At 37.3% G+C, this 15,299-nt stretch overlaps 1 protein-coding gene across 2 annotated transcripts; it reads right to left on the reverse strand.

The window, feature by feature from the left end:
* Positions 1–4,589: 4,589 nt before the first annotated feature.
* pomgnt2 (protein O-linked mannose N-acetylglucosaminyltransferase 2 (beta 1,4-)) lies at positions 4,590–14,973 on the reverse strand. 2 transcript variants are annotated; one of them, XM_026284150.1, is made up of 2 exons: positions 14,689–14,973; positions 4,590–8,265 (listed from the first exon to the last, which is right to left on the reverse strand). In XM_026284150.1, exon 2 carries the CDS (start codon positions 8,228–8,230, stop codon positions 6,482–6,484), a length of 1,749 nt encoding a protein of 582 aa, XP_026139935.1. In that variant the 5' UTR covers positions 8,231–8,265; positions 14,689–14,973; the 3' UTR covers positions 4,590–6,481. The 2 variants fall into 2 exon arrangements, with proteins under 2 accessions (XP_026139935.1, XP_026139936.1); XM_026284151.1 differs by lacking the exon at positions 14,689–14,973 and having other exon boundaries at positions 4,590–7,919; positions 8,069–8,201.
* Between the last annotated feature and the right edge of the window lie 326 nt (positions 14,974–15,299).

Genomic DNA, 15,299 nt, shown 5'->3' on the forward strand with positions numbered 1-15,299 from the left:
TTCATTGCACTCAGCTGTCCCTGGTCACTAATCATTTCACTCAGCCAATTCCCCATTAGCATTATCATTTCCCTGTGTATATATATATACCCTGTCTGTTTAGTATGTGTTACGGAGTCCTTGTATTTATCACGCCACTCCTGAGTTCTGTTCTTGCCAGTTTGTTTTGCGTCTGTTTTATGTTGGATTGCCATTTTGGTTTTGACCCCTGCCTGGATTGGATTTATGGAACGGGTTTTCCCTTAATAAAACTTACTGCCAGTGGATCTTCTTTTCCTCCGTTTTTGTGAGGATCGTGACATGCACCCTCAAAAATTTTAATTATAACAGGAGTTTTGACCTTTGTTAATAAAAACTTTGTTGCCTTTTTCTCTATCACATTTTAGAAATCATCAGAAATTATTTATCAACTGAAAACTTAAACTCTCAAAATTCATCCTTTAAAACCCATTTTAAAATCAGACATTGCATTGTCATGTAAATAGTACATCAATATCATGTTACAAAATATTTTCATTCATGAATTATAACATTTTTAGTTTGGAACGTGCACTATAAAGTCAATGTTCAAAATTGTGAGTGACAGTTAAGAGGCAGGTGGAAAAAACCTTTTCCACACAAACTGCATTATTATGGCTCCTCTATGTCCCACCTTTCTGAAACGCGTAGATTTTGACAAAGCTCATCGTTCTGAAAAGCGAGGCATACGCTGATTGGCCAGCTATCCAGTGTGTTGTGAGCACCGGCGGCGCCAGGGGGGGTCTTGGGGGGTCTCAAGACCCTGCCAAAAAATGCCTTGACCCCCCATTTGACCCCCCAGCCTCTTCCTGATTAAAAAATATATATTCGGGATAAAGATCCAAAAATGTTTCTCTTCAAACTACGCAGAACAATAATAAATAATAATTATTTCGACATTTATTCATACACTGAACCAAGAACCGTTTCTGTCGGACGCGTCCGATTCGAGAACCGATGAGCTGATGATAACTGCGCATGCGTGATTCAGCGTGAAGCAGACTGACACAGAGCGCATCTGAACCGAACTGATTCTTTTGGTGATTGATTCTGAACTGATTCTTTGCTAATGTTATAAGCGTGGGTAAACCAAAGGCTTGAATGAAGGGCAATCATCGCCAATGACGGCATTACATCGAGCGCAAAAGAACCGGTGAACCATTTTTTTTTCAGCTGGTTTATTTGATCGAATTGTCCGAAAGAACCGGTTCACTTGAGCACCTGCTCCTTTGCCCCTTAAGTGCCCTTTTGTCAAAGCAAAATTTCCTCAATTTTTTTGTTGTAATAACATAAACTTTTGTGAATGCCTGCCCACGCCCAATCATAATATTATTACAATTTATTAATAATAATTTAGCCGTAAATAAAATGACCAACATGATGACAGTTCACCTGACTACGACCTCATCCAACCAGGAAGATTCCTCATGCTGCACGCGCATTTTTTAATTGCTAGAGGATATTTTCAACATCGTGGCAGCTGGTAAGTGGTGTTTCATTCTCAGCGAAGTAATTTTGATGTTTATTTACTTATTATTATTTTACAAGAACGATGTGATGTGAGAACATGCAGATACGTTGTTTATATTGCTGTGTGTAGCCTGTAGTGTAGAAGTAACACTAGCGTGCTGTTTGAGGGAGAAAAGTTTCACAGGCATCGAGGAGTCTGGTCTTTTTTATGTTATTTGACTAAACTTTTATTATATTACAGTACTTATTTATTTTTAACACGTAAAAATAATTATCACACCACTGGTAAGGCTTATTCAGATTTTCTCATTCTCTGAATTATCATTATAAAAATAAAAACAATTCAGAAATGAATTAAAATATAATTATATTTTAAATGTGATGCAAATATTTTTTCTACAAAAGCAACAGTGTTTACAACAGCAAGACCACTTTAGCCTGTAAACTCAATAATATCTCTCTGGAAATAAATGTAAAAAAATCAATGTCAATAAAAATGCATAATATACCTGACATGAAAGTGCAGTGTGAAGGATATGAATAACAAATGTAGCCTGTCATTTGTTTACATTGCAAAGGTGTTTTTGTTGTTTAGTAGCAGAAATATGCAGTTATTAGCCATGTCCACTGTATTTTTTGTTGGTTTTCATGAGACCCCCCTTGAAAAGACCAGGACCCCCCCATTGCCCCCCCAATCAAAATTGTCTGGAGCCGCCACTGGTTGTGAGTGAGGGCTTCACTTCTGTGGCTCTTTGCCTGCCTGTGATGTGCATGTGCCGATCAGTGCAAGGTTTCCATGTTTCAGTGATCCTCAAATTTGACTCGCAAGATCCACTTTCCTGCCGAGTTTAGCTCTGAACCTAATCAAACACACCTGAGTTTGCTAATCAATGTCTTCAGGATCAGTAGAAAATCAAAGGTAGGCTTGTTTGATTAGGGTAGGAGCTAAACTATGCAGGAAAGTGGATCTTTCTAACCAGATTTGAGGATCACTGCAGGTTTCACAACAAAACTAGCCCAATTGCATTTCTAAAGGGGGCCCCGATAAATATTACTGAGCATAAACTACACGTTTGTTGGTGAGGTTCCCCTGGAAAAAGTGTCATTGCAGGGGCTAAATTTCAAGTTACTGGGTTTGATTCAACCCATGTACATAAAAATCAACCTGCGGCAATATCTTACAAAAATCACATGGATTCACTACATGAGGACTTTATTTACCCCCTCGAGCTGTGTGAGGCATGTTTCATTATGGATGCACACACTGTAGTTCATGTCGTCTGGACTATTGACAAAAAACACCCACTTATCCCCATTGTAAGGATTGGAGGAGACAGGACAATTTTTATTTTTTAATAAAACTCTGATTGGATTCGTCTGAAAAAAGAAAGTCGTATACACCTAGGTCATATACTTTGAGGTTGAGTAAAACACAGGCTAATTTTCATTTTTGGGTGAACTAACCCTTAATGGAAAAACAAAAGCTGAATAAAAAAAGCTTATAAAGAAAAATTATTTAAAAAAATAATTAATAATGTAATTTTGGGTGAACCCCCCTAAGTTGGCCTGTATGCAACTGTGTTAGCTAGCCTAAACTTTAGTTAACTTATTACATGGTAACTCAAGAGTCATGGATGTTAGCAAGACAAATTACCTTTGTCTTTTGGGTAATTAGCTGTAAATTCGAGGCACAGGTAGCGTAGTTTTTTGTTCATCACCACTCACCTCCACACCAAGACAAACACAATTGGAAAGGGAGTGAGGGCTTCACTTCTGCGCTCTCTGCCTGTCTGTGATGTATATGTGCCAAACAATGCAGGGTTGGCAGGTTTTCACAACAAAACTAGCCCAATTGCATTTCAAGAGAGGTAAAAATCACATTCCAGGGCATTTTTTTGGTGAGTTTCCCTGGAAAAAGTGCCATTGCAGGGTCTAAATATCATGTGATTGTGGTTGCTTTAACCCACGGCAATAGTGTAAAATTGCAGACTTGGCAACACTGGATCAACCTGTGCTACACTGCTGTGCTGTGTGGAGATGCTGAGGGGAGAAAGTCATCGGAACTCAGTCTCAAAATTTTCTGACTTGATATTTTGCTTTTTTTTTTTTTTTTTTTTGCTTAACAGGGAAAAATGTGTGCAAACAGAAACATGCACACAAATAGCTATCTATATAATAATGAGATTCTTGCAGACCAATCACAGTGCTTGCGGTCCGCGTAGAATTGATGCATTGTTAAATTTTTGGAAAGGTGCACATTAGGCTACGGTTTAGGATGTGCGTCTATGCGTAGGCAACGGCATATGTTCGACACAGAAGTATAAATCAGCCTTGTCATTCACACCAAGGATGATAGCAATAAAGATAACTATAAAAATAATGATATTAGCTTCCACACCAGCAAATGATATTGTTGGTTTATTCGAAGCGCACGCGTGTCTGTCGCTTTAAATTCTCAAGCTCGATATAGCCGGATGGATTCTAAATGACTGTCTATGTCTGTATCCTTAATCAGCTGGAAAAAATAATTGTTCTGAAAATAATCCAACGATTTTGTTTCTCTGTGCCTTTATCGTTATAGTAGTGGTGTGGACTGCTATTCTTTAATATTGAGAATATTTAGAACTATATATTTATTATTATCTTTATTTTTATAGTCCTTGTTAACGGCATAGAATCTGCTCAACAGTGCTCAAATGTTAGCAGGAAAATGGCAGTTTTTGCTAATGGTATCGCAGTCTGTAATTTTGACAACACTAGTATCAAACATATCTGTATATTATAATCTGTATCTGAGTGCAGTAATTTAAATTGGGCACATATAATTGTTTGGAGCTAAAATTACTTGTTATAACTATAATCTTTAGGTTTAAATTCATGACACCAAGACTGCACGTTCTGCTAAAAACTAATAAAAAAATCAAATTCATGACTGCTGGAGTGATGTTATTTACCAGTCCATTTGTTTTGGGTTTCTGTCTAATGTCTTCAAGGTTAAATATTTACAAATCTCAAGATAATGACAAACTACAACGATAAAACAATTTTTCAACATTAAATATGAACGATAGACACTTTGAAATAAAAACGTCACACAGACATCTGGGAAATTGTACATTTAATAAAAGTGACAAAAATGATTTATGACATTCCAGTGGCACATAATGGTAATTTCACAAACTGGCACAGGAAACAATGTGGTTTACAGGAAACAAGCCTGCAATCATATATCTGTTTCTACATTGAAAACTTAATTATTAAAATGAGATAATGAGAAACAAGCAAAGTTTTCAACCATAAACATTTGCTTCTCAACTCATCAACATGCAAGCCTTTCTCTTTTATTATATGCACAGGACATTTCTGCTATTTTGTATTACAAACAGAATTCAATTATTATCCTCATACTTGAATAAAATTACCATTGAAACACAGTTATGCTAATAAACTCCATGGCTGAGGTTTGCCATTTGTGAATTTCAATTAGAAATGTTCTTGGTTTAACCTGTAAAAAAAAAAAAAAAATACAGATGACCTGACAGGCCATTCAGAGCAAAACACAAACAAACCTTGTGGTTCGTTGTTTAATTTCTAATGATAATAGTAGTGAAAGAAAATTTCAACAGTGCAAATCTGGGCTACAGTATGTATAGCATTCCAGAGTCTTCTTCAAAAAATAACTGTCTAAGATAAAATACATGTTTCTATCTTCTTAATAAACCATAAGCCACTACAACACAGCTTGTCTTTTCAGAAATGCAGATGAGATATAAAAGATATGAACAAAAGCATCTTCAAACACTGGCACTGTCCCTCTCTAAAGCAGATATAGATACTGTTTTAAGTTAATATGTTGAATGGCAGGATAGGAAGCACATCTAAACAGATTTTTTTTTACACAAATATTTATCTTCAAATCTTTAATATTGCATTCTGTAAGCCTTAGCTTTGTACTGTTACTCCTCTACTGGACATGTATCAAAAACCCTACAGTTCATGAACTGGACATTTTGAACCAAAATTTCTTTGTGCTACTAGCCCGCTAAGCTGTTATCACCAAACACACTTCATTGCTTAACACAGTGGTTCCAACTTAGACCTACTTAACATAGAAGTGATTACTGACATGCCATCAAAAAAAAAAAAAAAATGGCTTTCAAATTTCAGGCCACTATCTTAAAACTATTTCACCCCAGTCCTCAAAAATACTACTGACTTGAATATGTAAGTCTTCTGTCTGTGATGCGATTTTATACATCTTAATGGTAAACAAATTCAAACATTTTCTATTGAACAGGTAGATAATAATCAGTGGTTTTGAGGCTGGTTAAAAAAGAAGAACATCAAGACTGCAGCAGCAAACTAGAGTCAACCCACACAAAAGCAGCCTATTTTTTAAATAGTATAATGTTCATCTTAAAGTTAACTTTCGACTTTTCTTCTACCCTCTCGCAGATACAGTACTTCATACTAATTTGTAACGCCCCTGCATTTTATGAAAAACAAGAAGCAGCAGCTTCTTCATAACTAAAGTAAATAAATAAAAAATAAAAAGGGCACACTCACAAGGTCACATAAAATTCATATCAGGTTTCTTAAGCCACATAAATGTGTGCATTATTTTAGTTAACCAAAGCAGGTGTCAGACAAAACCAGTGTCTTGGACTCATAAATACAAATTAAAATTATGCGTTGCATTTATATATAAAGCCATTGAGAACTTTGCTTGGACGATGGTAGGAACTAAAAGAACTGGCAGTTCTGCAATCTGCATTCTCTTCTAACCTTCCTTGCAGTCAGGTCCTTCGTTCTATGTGAGTTCATGACACTGCATAAGGACCATGAAGGACAATCAAGTCACATGAGTGACATCCAAGTCCAAAAATAATTCAGCCATGTCACACCTTATAATTTTCAGGATATTTACTGAGAATTAATCTTCAAATTAATTCTTTGCTAGCTGATAGTGTTTACTTCTAACCTGATTAAAGAATCAAGTTTTACATATAAGAACATCTGCAAATGGGCCCAAGAGGTTCTTGTTGAAGATGCAGCGCACCCATACTAAATATGTGGTAAAGGGTTTGATGTTTTCCGAGAAGGTGTAGTTCTGATGGGGCAGAATGTAAGGCATATACGTGTTCTCTCCCTGCTCCTGGATCCACACCTCATATTTCACCTCTTTAACCTTCAGGTACTTCAGGTTCCAAGGGATCTGCCATGACACTGAGAGCTTTGCTTCATTGCTGGCCTGTACTGACGTCTGGCACTTGGGCTCTCTGACTCGACCAGGATGTACAGTGCTAGCCACCTTGGCCTTTTTCGGATTAGGCTTTTTTAGATTTTCTCTAAGTAGGTCCAGAAAAGAAGCAATGTCCACAGTAGTGTCCTGGTAAATGCGGAAAAGCCACTCTGGATTACGACAACAAAGATGCCTTGGCACATCCTTGCTGGCAAGGATACGTTCTTGTTCCTCCTTCTCAAGGTGGACGATGCCACCCTGATCCCAGGGGCGATTGGGATATGTAACAGTGTTCTCTTCCATGGTGTTTCTCCATGCAGCATACTGAAGGTCCATGCCAGGCAATGAGGCCAAGGTTTTGTAGGGAGTGTACTGCTCTGGGTTTATAGCATACGGGAAGAGTTCAACCACAGCGGCACCACGGGGCAAGAACATGGAGGTAATCATCTGGGCTCCGTGCATGCTGACCAACATAGTCGCCCCACTAATAATTTGGATAATGCTTTCAAATGACTGCTCCTCCAAAGACACAGTGACAGTCCTCATCTGAAACTCTTGGGCTAAAGCCAGTAGTAGTTCCGGCTCATTAAGAATGAGCCTGTTAGTGGTACGCTTAAAAACAACAATGTAGTCATCGCCCTCCTCTCGCGTGATGTTAAGCCTCTCAGTCAAAAATGATGCAAACTGGCGGATCTCGTTACCTGAAATCAGAATGTTGGCTTTGGGTCCTTGCGGTTGCACAAAGCCATATTGGTACCATGTTGTCATCTTTGACAATCCAACATAAGACTTGGTGAAACACATGAGTTTGCCAAAGGTCTTCAACTGCTCCTTGAGAAGGGGTTGCTTACTGCTTAGCAAGCGGTAGAGATCGAAGTGAGCCCCTTCACCCCACCCCTCCATGAATACGAGCCTGGCCTCATCATCTAAGTCTGAATACTGCTGCATGGTGTAGTATATGGGCAAAAGATCATCATGAAAAATGTGCATGAGGTTGTCTGGGTTAAAACGGTTCAGAATTAGAGTTACATCTGGCACAAACACAGGTTTCGGCATAAACTTCAGAGCCGCTGCCGGAAGCTCGAGAAAGTTAAAGTACTGAGTGTTGTGGTCTTCTACAGATGAGAGGTCCAGCAGGGCGGGCTGGAAGCGCCGAGGGCCAAGGTTGGGCAGCATCACAGAGGCATTACTGTGGAAGAATACAAACTCCTCAGCCTCCGTGCAGTAGCAAAGGTAGTCAAAGCGGCAGATGCGATCGGTGTGCATCTTGCCAGTGCAGACCATTCTGGTGCCATGTTCTTGAAGTGCTAACAGGGCACCATGGTAGTCGATACGCACCTGTGAGAACTCCTGTGATTGGCGTGTAAGCTGTAGCTCCTCTTCCAACTGTGATGTGTGTTCAATCAGCCGAACATATTTCCAAAGCAAGGCTGCCACCACTGACACCAGCAGGCCATTCAGCACTGCCGGCAGGTTCATCCTACACCCAATAGCGCGCATTGCAGCAGGACTCCAACCACACACTCATGCTCCACCTGCAACGATCAGAATCAGAATACTAAGTTTGAACAAGGAGGTTCATGAGTTGCATTAATACATCATAAATGTAGAGTACAGAATGAGCACAGAGGGTAAAGAGTAGGGTAGGGGTTTCGTAACTCATTCCTGGAGAAACTCTTGTCTTGCAGAGTTTAGCTCCAAAAAACATTTCACCACATTTCAAATTCAGGAATTTTTAGGACTATAATCATCAGTTTTTAGTTAAAGCTAAATTGAATTTATTACCTCCCTGCAGTACTGTTTTTTTTGTACATATATAAAATAATAATCTTTGAGCTGTTGGCGTGCTGCGGTAGCCAACAGAGCCATGGAGACCAGAGAGTGTCTTAAGATGCCCACCTGCATCCAAACTTTTACAGCATTTAGCACAAAAAAAAAAAATCTATGTGTGTTCTCAGCGCACCATGCATGCAACAGCCTATAAGCTAATTCTTGTGCCTGTGCATACTGGTTTGGGACAACAAACAGACTTTTTAAAAGGAGATACGGAGACAATTTTTACAAAAAGACATAAAAAAAAACTAATACAGTAATCTAAAATAGAAACAATTATTTTCATAGTTCACATTGACTGAATCAAATTGAACGAGACAACATTCTAGCTATGTTAAAGTCTTTATCACTACTAAAAATTAAAGATAAGCTTGGCAGAGCTTGCAGTCACATCTCATGGATAAAAAATGCCAATTTTTAGGATGTGAAGGACAATCTTCCTTGTTTGTTTTCATCCATAGCATTTCATGTTTTTGAGACTTAAACGGCATTAACGTCCAATCCACAAGGATACAAACAGTGTACAGTGGCAGTGTCGCCAGTTGTGCATTTAATTCCCTTCACTGCATAGACAACCCTGAGGGAAACATTAAAAGGCTTTGCCAACTAACAAATGTCTGCAAAATGTCAGTTACAGATTGCAAATTACTGAGCAAACCCTCAGTGGCACCATCTCAGCAAACATAACTGTTTAAGACTGAAATGTCTTTGATGTCTGCTTGGAAATTAGGCATAAACTGAAAAATTAATGGTTATAAACCCAACCTTGGTTGGTCTCCCCTGGGTGCATTACCTCATATGCTGGCAAAATTTCACATGACCTTCTAAAACAGAAACAGTTAGCTTCTACTAATTAATTATTTTCATAATACTAATTATTAATAATCAGCTATTCCTTCTATATTATTAAATAATATATTATCAAGTAAACAGTAAATGTCCAAAATAATTCAAGACCAGCCAACATTTGGCGTATACTGTACATGACAATTAAATCAATATTGCACTTCATCTTATACATCATTTATCAAAAAAATAAAAAAAAATAACAACAAAAATAATTTTAGCAAGGCGGGGGATAAAAAAAGATTTGTTTTTAATAAAGAACAGTCATGAGTTCCAATTAAGTCCATTTCTAAATTGAGTCTATTTTGGTTTCAGGTAACATTTACAGGTACATCGGTTTTAATGTTTAGTCGGTCTCTCTCATGGGACTTAACACCCACATTGCTTCAGAGTTGTTTCACCTACACCATTCTGCCAGTGATTATTTCAAATAGCTTCACTCAGCTCAATGACTCTGCACAATAACCACTCAAAGACAGTATAGGCTTGATTAAACATAAACCAACAAAATGATGTTCAGAGGCAAAAATATGTAGTGCTCCCATAATAAAGGCTTATTTCGGATTAACATACTAGCATGCTACTCACTCATACAGTTTCTGCAGTATGTAGTACAGTATGCTGTGTGCAGCACGTGCATTTCCTGAGTTTATGGAATACCCAGGTGACCTACGTCATACAACACACACTGCATGAAATACTGCAGTGCCTCAAATGTGATGAATGAATTACAAATAAAATCAGCAGTAATTTGTAATAAATATTTTGACTCATTATTTGAACAGACTGAAAAACCTTACAACATTTTACACAATATTTATTTATAAATTACCATATTCATCTATTAAAATGATAACTGGGTGCAATGTGAAGTCACGTAGCAACAATGCAGCATAGACAGTTATATGCATAGATTCATTATCGTTTCACTTAAAAATAAATAAATAGTACATTCTGTAAAAACTTTACCCCAGTGTACTGTACTAATATGAAGGAATTTTCTCTTGATTTTTTAAATTGTGCATTGCTCTGTGTTGTGTTTTATAGTTTAAAGAAATGTACACGTAGAAAATCACTACTTTTTCTACAGACTTTTTTTTTCATACATCGCATGCAATATACAGCATGGACTATGCAGTATTCAATAAATAAATTATTCCTTAACTGTTCCATTAACATTAAAACTATAAAGCAATTTGGGAATTTGATATTCAGCACTCCATTATTAGATATTCTGGTTTCCGATTATAAATATCATAACTAAACAGGCAAGTTGTTGATTTTTGTATCTGCACCATCTGATATTTTTAGCATAAGAGTGTGGATCAGATTTAAAAATTACATGCAAGCTTATGTGCTCCCATGACTGACTGCTTTGCTATCATGATATGAGCGAAACTGATGGTAAAACCTAAAGGGAGGAAAATGTTAAACTGCTTTCACGTAATGCACTGTGATATGGATCAGATTACGGGAGGTTCATTCACTGCTACAACAGAAAAATCCAAGCTAAATCCACACCATTGACGCATATTAGCTTTTCAGACCTCTTAACGTGGGGGGAAAGGGTTTAAAACTGATTTGTTTGGCGAAGCGATTCGCAAATGCATTAAAGAGACACAGAGGCGAGTAATATGCTAAACGGCATAAAGACTCTGGGAACACATGACACTGAAGAGCCTCAGTCTATCGGAGCTGTCCAGATCTAAATTGCTCTGCAAGAGCAAGCAGATCTCATGTCCTTGAAACCTTGTCCTTTCTGTGCATATAAAGCAAGAGAGCAGGGGGTCGCATCATGCAGGAGAGGGTTTTTGGAGGAGCCGGGTGCATGTGTTTATGACTGTATAAGAGAATGGGAATATGGGCCTGGGCTTGCCCAGCTCCCTTGTGTACAGCTGAGCTGTTTGCTATGTGGATGATAAGCACTACAATGATGGGGGAAGGCAGCCCAGTGCTTCTAATGCATTTTAATAAGGCTCCTGGAAGACACGGCTCTCAGTCTTTCAGTGGCTTTCTTCTCTGATGGGTCCCTTCAGGATAGCCAAGGAGATTCCCCACTCTGCTGCTCCCTGCCCACGACAGAAAACTCTCGGGGTAAAGAGACACAATCATTATGCCTCTTCTGCTGTCTGCTTGTCCTTCCTGTTCTCAATAACGTCTCCTGATAATTTTTTTAATTACCTTGTGACCGAGATCTTGGGTTATTTTGTGCTATTTTCTGTGCCAATTTAAAATTTTGTTGATGTACACACACTTCAGACTTTTTTTAACATCTTTCGCCACAAGCATCTTGCTGCTCTATTGCATATACAGTTGATTTGCTCCGGATGCTTAGTTAACACCCTTCATTGTTTCCAAACAAAGTGTTGAGTACTGATTTAAAAGTACTGGCACACATTGCATCCTGATAAATAAAAAAAAAAACAGCAGGTACCATTAAAAACGACACTGTAACCAATAAAATAAAATCTCGGAAAAAATGATTTCATGATTATTGCGGTCACTTCTGAGTACTAATACTCATCCTTACTTGTGACATGTCAAGTAAGATGAACCAACTGTATTTCACAATTCTTTGCTGGTGACAAAACTTCTATCAAGTGAATAAGAATGCTAGCGATAATAAGAAAATGTCAGTCCAATGGAAAATATTCATTCTGGAATCACAGAATGTAATGTTATTGGTATGACAGGTTTTAATGTATATATATATATATATATATATATATGGTGAATGTGATTTCACAAAGTACACCATGTTTCTTGATCAACATATATAGTATGTGTATTAAGTGTCTTCAGCCTAAGTGTAATAACTAATTAACCATTTAAGACACTGCATTAATTGTGTACATACATTTTTACAATCTAAAGACACCCAATATAGAGAGGAATGAATTAAAAAATAATAATAATACATCCTTTTTAAAAATTCCTAACTCTTACATAATGCACAATAAAACAGATACTTCTGATTCCACACAATATCAGTCTTGGTCTTCTTATATTTGCCTCTTATGTTCTATAAAGCATCATAGGCTAGCGAAGCAGGCTCAAGAATTATATAGGTTCACCAATCATTATTACCCTTAATAAGCTGCATGCTGATTGGTATAGTAAGCACTGAAGCAGGCAAATGTCTTCAGCATCGCTCTGTTCCTCAGGGTCAGATGAAGAATGGGTCTGAAAGAGCTTTTCAGTGGGGGTTACAGGAAACAATGTCACTTTGCCTCCTGGGAGAAGGACTCTATGTAACACTGCAGAGCTGGGTAGAGGACAGCAAAATGACAAAATACTGGAGCAGGCAAAGGACAGGATGCAAATCAAAAAGCAGACATATACTTATATGAAGGAGTTTACTTATGGATATTGAGGTTACTGCAATAGCTATGAGATTTCTGTTCCAACATAAACAGATGATGAGGAAGAATGATCCGAAATACTTTTACCGCTGATTTTAAAGATAACATGAACCCTTAAATGATGTGTCTGCAGGGCACAATGCAGTCAGTGAATTCAATATGAAATGTCATTCGCTATCAGATTTAATGCGAAATGCATCTTTCTTTACCGAAAGTGTAAAAAGCGTGAAATGTTTTTTTCTTGTCTGATGCCTTGAATGTCACATTAACAGACATTATAGCAACTGTCGGATGGCTTGGGACTGTGCATGTTCTTGGGGTGCCATCACCAAATCAGTCTAAGTCTTCTAGTGGTCTTCTTTACCCAGTTCTCACCTGGGGTCCTGCTTCAGCCTTGCAACTGCCATTGACATCAATGGAAATGTTAACTAATAGCTTTCATCATGTTGGCTATTACAGAACTCGTCAGTGCTCCTGTAGTTCAACTGGTAGAGCACTGCGCCAGCAAGCAAGCACAAGGTTGGGAGTTTGATTCCCCGGAACACATGATATGTAAAAATTGATAGCCTGAATGCACTGTAAGTCGCTTTGGATAAAAGCATCTGTTAAATGCATACATTTAATTTAATTTAACTAAAAAATTAGAATACAGAAAGTTACTATATCTTACTTTAGTTACTATAACAATGTTATATTTACTAATAATACATTATTATATTAATAATATATTTAAAGATCTGATTTCATCTTGACTTCTAAACTGATCAAACCTGATATTTTGCCATTTTTAATGAATTCTCAAAATATTCAAATGACATGCAGAAACGCCTAATTCTTTACATGTCTCTACAACAATGTCCTGGTTAAACAGTGTTTTAGATTGGGTTATTATGATGTCTCAGAGGATTCAAACCTTATCTATCTAGTTTTAAGAATGTCTGGCAAGCACCCTGTTGTTGACAACAACAACAACAACAAAAAGATTGACCAATGTAACGGTCAGTCAGAAAGCATATACATTGTAAAGAAAAAAAAAGAAGATTGTAAAACTTTAGAATAGGTAACACTTAATAGTTGCTTATTAGCATGCATATTAGTAGAATATTAGCCATTAGTGCAAATTAAGAACATATTAATGCCTTATTCTACTTTACCTTATTCTACATCCCTAATCCTACCCAATACCTAAACCTTACAACTACCTTACTAACTATTAATAAGCAGTGAATTAAGAATTTATTGAGAGAAATGTTGCAGTTAATAGTTAACAATTGTTACCTATTATAAAGTGTTACCAAAATGATTAGCTTTCTCTCTAGCCTTATTTATATATGTCAAATGTTTATCCATAGTGATGGCATGGCTTCCAGTGCTGTCCCTCCAGATTTGCCCTTTGCATCTCATTTTATTTCTATTATTATTAAAATAGCCACTCTTTTTAGTGTTCCGGCAATGTTGGCATCATATAATATATTTTGGTCTGATGATTAAAGCAGATCTGACTCACTTGAGTGCAAATTATTCATAGTTACAACACAAGCACTCAAATGATCGAATAAATGTAATATGATCTATTCATTTATGTAGCCTCTTTGTATAAACACACACACACCATCTATCTATCTATCCATCTATCTATCTATCTATCCCGTTCAACACGACAGGTAACGTAGCAATTCAATAACAATGTTTTAGATGTATATTAATATATTAAAGTTGTTGAATCATGAGGTGAGCAGTGATTTGAGATACAGTATCTAGACTTTAAATAGTGCGGATGATCAGTCATCATCTAAGACTCATATAGCTCTTCATGACCTGGTGGGGAGTGGGGGAAAAACTTTTACATTGAGTTTAAGATAAGAGACAAATATTAATACATATCTCTCTATATGGAAAAGCAAATGCGTTACATACCTGTGGGAACGGTGAGCCAGCACGAAGTGTTGTTAATTCACTGCGGATACACGGATTCAACAGCAGCTGCAGCAAACCAGTGCCAATCATTTACAACTTTACGTCGTACAAACGCATCATTTCCGAGGCTATTAAGCTAAATACACGATATGTTCATTCACGGTTGTTATTAACAGTTCGCGTGTTGGCTTAATTTTATCGCTGCGTAGCGCTAATTTGACTCTGTCGCGCGTATTCTGCGAACATTAAACCAGCTGCTGGAGAAGTGTCCACCCACAGATATGACCGAGCTCAGAAAAGAAAACCTCGCGAGATCTTATCGCCTCTAATCAGTCTGACGTCTACATTCATGTTATCGCGAGAGCTTTGCAACAATTGAAAGAAACCATTACGAGAACGCAATGAAACAACACTAATAGCCTAATAGCAAATTCATGTTCTTGGTGATGTACTTACTTAGTCAGGTAACTTAAGAAAAGAGTGGGTTACGGCATACATATGTGCTCATCGACTTAAACCGAACATTAAACTTTAAATTTGCTTCGGTATAACTATAAATTAAACTTTAAAGATAAAGATTGCATATTTGAATATATCGGCTATAAAGTGAT

This window comes from Carassius auratus, chromosome 16 (assembly GCF_003368295.1).
Source record: "Carassius auratus strain Wakin chromosome 16, ASM336829v1, whole genome shotgun sequence".
NCBI classification, from domain to species: Eukaryota; Metazoa; Chordata; class Actinopteri; order Cypriniformes; family Cyprinidae; genus Carassius; species Carassius auratus.